General features: G+C 39.0%; 1 protein-coding gene across 1 annotated transcript; it reads right to left on the reverse strand.

Annotated features, from left to right (window-relative positions):
* Positions 1 to 4792: 4792 nt before the first annotated feature.
* Positions 4793 to 6287, reverse strand: LOC141427816 (uncharacterized). The gene is made up of 3 exons (XM_074087403.1): positions 5718 to 6287; positions 5396 to 5515; positions 4793 to 5186 (listed from the first exon to the last, which is right to left on the reverse strand). Exons 1-3 carry the CDS (start codon positions 5970 to 5972, stop codon positions 4851 to 4853), a joined length of 711 nt encoding a protein of 236 aa, XP_073943504.1. The 5' UTR covers positions 5973 to 6287; the 3' UTR covers positions 4793 to 4850.
* Between the last annotated feature and the right edge of the window lie 225 nt (positions 6288 to 6512).

The following is a 6512-nucleotide window of genomic DNA, read 5'->3' on the forward strand; positions in this document are numbered from 1 at the left end:
CGCTTAAGTACCGCAAATTATTAGAATGAAACACGTATCTCGATCCTAGCAGACATTTGTCCCGCTTGCAAATGGAGGCGCTGAGAGATTGTATACGAGTCACAAAACAAAGTCACAAAATACTCTGCGTTCAATTTCACGTCGTGCCTCATGAAAATGACTGCGACATCGCATCGCTGCCTGCGGTTTGCGGTGAAGAAAGAAGATGGCGCGTGCCGCGATTCAGCGGGCACTGCTACCAGGCGATCATAAACTAAAAGAGCATTCTATGTACTCCCCTATCTTTACGTTGCACTTCGATCTCTCAAATAAAACAACACTTTATGACGCTGCTGTATAGTTTAGTTTGGTTAGTGTTGAATGAGATTGTCGCAAGGGAATGTATAAAACAGCTGCTACTGCATTATGCTCGCCTGGTGAGCAGCGCGCATTGCGCAACTCCCCAGACACACGAAGTGTCCGCACGCTTACATACAAGGCAACAAAACACACGGCAGCGTTGCCTGACTTAAACAAGACAGACAAGACAGATGGATATTTAAATTAAATGGTCTGATCAAGCAAGTAGGTATGTAAAGGTCAAGAATGCCAGCAGTGTTGTGGTGTTAGTTTATTACTTAGCAGTTTCTTCGAATACTAAGTAAGATCTGTTAGCTTCATCCTCGACAGTAGATGCTTTCTTGGGTTTGTCATCGCTTTTTCCCAAAAGCATTTTTTTTCTTGCCGCTAATTTTCTTTTCGCATCCCGAACGCTATTTCAATTTATATGTATTTTTTATATACTTAGCGATGTTTCATAGAGCGTTTTATTATGTTCGCGTTTGTTTTCTACGCATATTTTACCACCAAATTTCTTAACAGTAAGTTGCAATAAGTGTTTCTTTTCCAGGATCTATATTATATTGGAATTATTTGTAATCCATAATAATCATTTGTTCTAATTGTAAGTTCCATAATAACTTTGGTCATAATGATCTTTTGCGATAATAAAATTGATCCTAACATAAATGCTATAATATTATTTATCCCAATATTAAATATTGTAATGCTTATTATTATTATTATTATTCTATTTAGTCACGAGCGCAAGTGTTGTCGCGATGCTACTTAGATCATCTGTAATAGATGTCAAGGCCTATTATTATTATTATTAATGCTTATTTGCACTATTTTCTTAAGTACTAATGATCATTTTGTCCTAATAGTCACATATCCTAATACTGGTTGCCATAATCATCTATGTACAGCATTGTTTGTCATAATAATAATCCTACTTATATTATAAATGCGAAAGTTTGTATGTGTGTGTTGTGTGTGTGTGTGTATGTTTATTACTCCTTCAGGGTAAAACGGCTATTCGGATTTGGGTTGAAACACATAAGTAGGTTACTTTTTATCTCGGTATTCCCACGGAATAGGGATAAAATCTCGAATAAACAACCACTGGGCTTAAGAGTCATGTCTCGTGCATGCCAAATATCATGATATTTGGCATAATTATTTTGAATGCAACGTCAGTGAAAACTACGATGTAATTTTCGGCAATGCCCACTTATACTTTTCTTGCAGCGGTTCGTTTCTGTTCTAGGATCGCAGTTCTAACCTACCCTAACCTACTATTCTGGCAACGGTTCATTTCTGTAGTGGTCGCAGTCCTAACCTAACCTACTTTTCTGGCAGCAGTTTGTTTCTGTTGGGGTCGCAGTTCTAATTTAACCTAACTTACTTTTCTGGCTCGGAAGCTGTAGTTTGCTTGCGCCTGCTCTTGTATGGTATTTAATATTTATGGTTTTCTATATTATGATTCGTAAGTTTTATGTCTTACTATATTAGTTCGTGTCACACGAAACTTTATCTGGCTGCATCTTTATTATTTTCTGTTTAATTGCCAAAAGAACAAAATTAAATAGAACTTTTATTGACAAAGATCAGTGTTGATATTTAAGAGGACACAAGCCGATTTTTTCAGTTAATTTACATGATTTTACAGACCCGAATACACAATCTTAACAATGTATTACCATAAGTTTTAATCCGACAATATGCAAAAGTTTACGAGTATTGGACTTATGTATATAGGCTGGACGGTTTTGGATGTAAATAGGTAGATGTCTGGAATAACACATAGGCTACTTTTTATCCCGATATTCTCGCGGGATCCGTGTAAAATCTCGAAATCTTAAGATTATTGCCAGAACTATGGTTTAGGTATCTATGCAAGTAGCCACGGGCCACGGGTATATAAGTTAGTATATAAAAGGTAGGTATTTCATGTACTTACGTACACTTGAACTATTTTGCTATGAAGAAATAAATCATAATCGAAGAGGCACTTTACTTAGCCTTAAATATTTCAGCCCTGATGTGGCTCAAGTTGATAAATCACATTTTATTATTTCATAGATATCTTTAAACGAGAAATTCTTGTAAATTTCTATATTTCGGTAATCTCAGAAACATCTCTAACGATTGTAATGAAATTGACTATTTCGGGCTTTTCGGAGGCGAACGATCTAGCTTGTCATTTCTATGAAAACACATTTTTACGAGCTTTATTTAACCCGAGCGAAGCTTGGTCGCCCAGGCAATCCAGTTATCTATGTATATGTATATAAAAAAATAGCATAAAGCTATGCTGCTTTATGATTGGGGACACTCGTATTTTTTTTTAAATGTAGGTACCTATTTTATAATAACCTGCAAAGCAATTCAATGGTGCGTGTGAAGTTCCCAATCCGCACTGGGCCCGCGTGGGAACTATGGCCCAAGCCCTCTTGTTCTGAGGAGGCCTATGCCCAGCAGTGGGACGTATCTAGGATGGGATGATGATGTAGGTATTTTAGGAAAACCGAATTTTTCTCCAAAATTAATTTTTCAAACGCTCTCCTATAAAATTCTCAAATTGGCGCTTGAATCAAGTCGCCTTTTTAACCCCCGACGCATAAAGAGGAGTGTTATAAGTTTGACCGCTGCGTGTGTCTGTGAGTTTGTCTGTGGAACTGTAGCACTTAAGTGGGTGGACCGATTTGAATGCAGTTTTTTCATTAGAAATCAGGTTTTCTAGCGTTGGTTCTTAGACATGTTTCATCAAAATCGGTTAAGCCGCTTTTGAGATATTGAGCTTTGAAGTGACAAAGTCAGGGGTTTTTCAATTTTTTGTTGGTTAAGTTAGTTGATGGGATAGTTTTTATTCCCAAAAAGTAGCTTAGTTCTCGCGGTATACCTAAATATACCTAAATGAATTTCGCAGGTGGAGTCGCGGGCAAGAGCTAGTTACCTATTTTATTAACCCCCTATGTGTGTCTGTCTGTCTGTCTCTCAGTGACACTGTAGCTCTTAAACGGGTGGACCGACTTGAATGCGTTTTTTTTTATTTGAAAGCATGTTTTCTTTCTAGCAATGGTTCTTAAAGACATAATTTTATCTTAATCGGTTCAGCCGTTTTTGAGATATTGAGCTTTGAAGTGACAAAGTCGGGGGTTTTCCAACTTTTTGTTAGCTAGGTTATTAAATGTGCAGGTATCTGACTGAATGCGTTTAATTCTTAAAACCTAATGCGTTTCGATCTCCTTTTTTAATTTATTTGAAAGCAGGGTTTCTAGCGATGATTTTTAGACATGTTTCATCAAAATCGGTTTAGCCGTTTTTGAGATATTGGACTTTGAAGTGACAACTTTCCAACTTTTTTTTTCCAACTTTTTGTTGGTTAGATGGTTATTTAACCCCGGACTCGACACATAAATAAGGGAGTCATAAGTTTAACGCTTATGTCTGTGTGGCATCGTAGCTCTTAAACTGATAGACCGATTTCGATGCGGATTGTTTACGTGAAAGCGAGTTTCCCTGCCATTCATTACTCATTAGAATCGCTTCAGTAATTTTTGAGACATTGAACTTTGAAATGACGAAGACTTCTATCAGTTTTTTCATTTTAGCCATTGACTGTACCTACGTACTTTTTTGAGCGTGAAAGCGTAACAACCAAACGTATAGACATAGTCGAGAGGTTATACCGTTTGATTTGACTCGCGAAATTCCCCGAATAGGTGACAAGTCTCTATATTAAACGAATCGAAGGCAATGTAACGTTCGACTCAATACCATAAATCGCTAAACAACGCCTGAACAAGTAACATAAATTAAACAGCGTGTACTCTTAAAAGGAGTGAAACGCGTAAATGCGAAACAAAAACCACTGTACGCGATTGCGTCATCACTTGCTAATTAATCGTTCGGCAAACACGCTGTACCTATTCTAACACAATGACATGGGCAAACAGAGGGCCTACTCCGAAAATCGATGTTCGTATCGTACCGTCCCTCTCGCTCTCGTATTAAATAGTATATCGCACGACACGAACTTCGAGTTTCGAATTTCGTAGTAGCCCTGCAGCACACATTCAAACGTCGAGCATGTTACATTATCCAGTATAGCAAGACCCCAGCGATAAGCGGCTTGTTCTCTTTCCCGCCCGAAAATGGACGGTCACAGGGACGCGCGGGGTGTCTACTTGACTAGTGTTGCTATGTGGGCGCGTGCAACCTCTTAGTGATTTCTGGTCTCCTAGTATGCTGCGCACAGTGCGGCAGGTTGCGACCATGACGACGGCGCGGCTGTTGCCGTATTTATCGACGCGTGGACCGCAGCGGGCTCTCGCAGCCCGAATGGACCACCCTCAAACGAGTGAAACGAGAAAACGAGTAAGCAAACTCGGTTCGCCTCGTCCTACGGACTCGGGGAAAACGTTCAGGACTAAAAAAATACATACTTGATTCAGTTTGTTTTCTTTAATATTCGCATTTATTATTAGTATCAATCAGTCAATTTTACAACAGTAATTAAAAAAATATTATCCAGGTCCTAAATTTAAACTGGTTTCAGCGCTCAAATTACATAATCTAGCTTGAAATATGACGTCTGAAATTAATTTTTCAGCAAAAACTCGTTGCATGTGATTCAACTCTTTTAATTGGAACCCTATCGTGCGTCCGAAAGATTCTGATTCGTTGCTAACAATGAACGATAGTGATTGCTCATGATCTTGGTAGCTGTCTGGATCTTCTAGGCCGTCGATGTTGTTGAGTTGCTCTGAGACATAAATAACGTTATTGCTTCCGTTGCAGGCTCTTTTATTCGCTGGCGAGCCGTCTTCATCAGCATCAGAATCAATGATTTCATGCGTTTCCTAAAACATGTTAAAAAATATGTCGTTAAATGTCTCGGCTTAATCGAATTAGAACTGGAGGGCTACTACAAAATTCAAAAATCGAAGTTCGTCGTTCTCACTCCCGTAAAAATAATTTATTAGCGTCAGCGGAACGGCAAGATACTGAGTTCGAATTTTGCACTTCGTAGTATATGGGCCTGTATAATTACGAAAAGTCAACAAGATACCTGACAATATTCTGTTTTGACTGGTTTGATCTCGGGGTGGTAATCATTTAGGAACTTTAGTAGGTCGTAATACCACAATGTAGGTCTATGCGCTTCGCCTTGACTATGAGCTTCTAACACCTGAAATTAAAAAACAAATTAATGAGTAAGTATCAAATTTATTAGAAAAAAATATATAAAAATGTAGAAAGGACGTCCATGGCGCAGGTTTCGTTAGGCCACACCAAGCTTCGTCATATCTGAACAAATCGATATCAATTGTACTCTACTATATAATTGTACTATCTACTCGTAAATTCAAAATATTTTTATTTCAACTCACCCTTTTGTGCTCGCGGCGGTAGGCGCATCGCAAGTATTCGATTTTCTTTTTAACGTCACAAATTGTTGCATCAGATTGTATTAATTTGTATGTCTCTAATAATACTTGATAAGCTTGATTGCGTGCCTCTCTATCGCCGTATTGCTCATGTTTTTGGTCCCATAAGCAAGGGGAGCTTTTGTATAAATTCAACAACTCGGTGAGGATGGCTTTTTCACCTTTTTCTAATCGGGTACGCGCGTTCATTTCCGACATGGTGCGGTCGCGGACTAACGTAAACTCACCGTACCGCGTCGGGGGACTGGCGGGCAGACGGACGGACGCCGCGGTCTCGCTCTAGCGCTATAGTGTTGAACGAGAGGTAAGAGCGACTAGGACGCGCAGCTGTAGAAGCGCGAGGAGCGGCTGTATTATTATTACATCGTACGACCGAACGGCGCACTACATTGATTGAACGGCGGCTGTATCCGTTCGTCGGGTCGGTTGTGAATTTTGTGCGAGTCGATTACTTTTTTAACGTATGTTTTGATACTTTTCGCTCGCAGTTATCTTGCGCCGGTTTCTGTAATGTTAATAATAGTATTGAATTGAGATAGGATAAAAAAGTTTTTGGTAAAAAAATAATAATTTTTAAGACAAGCTTTTTTTGCTGACTGTACTTTTTGCTGACTTTTTGCATACCAAATTTCAAGTCGATGCAATTAACCGATGAAGAGTTCCGTCCTGCGGAGACAATCCTGGTCGGACTACCAGGATGTCTTTACCAGATTATTGTATCGTCACGCAATTTACATA

The sequence above is a fragment of the Choristoneura fumiferana genome, chromosome 5 (genome assembly GCF_025370935.1).
Source record: "Choristoneura fumiferana chromosome 5, NRCan_CFum_1, whole genome shotgun sequence".
Classification (NCBI taxonomy): Eukaryota; Metazoa; Arthropoda; class Insecta; order Lepidoptera; family Tortricidae; genus Choristoneura; species Choristoneura fumiferana.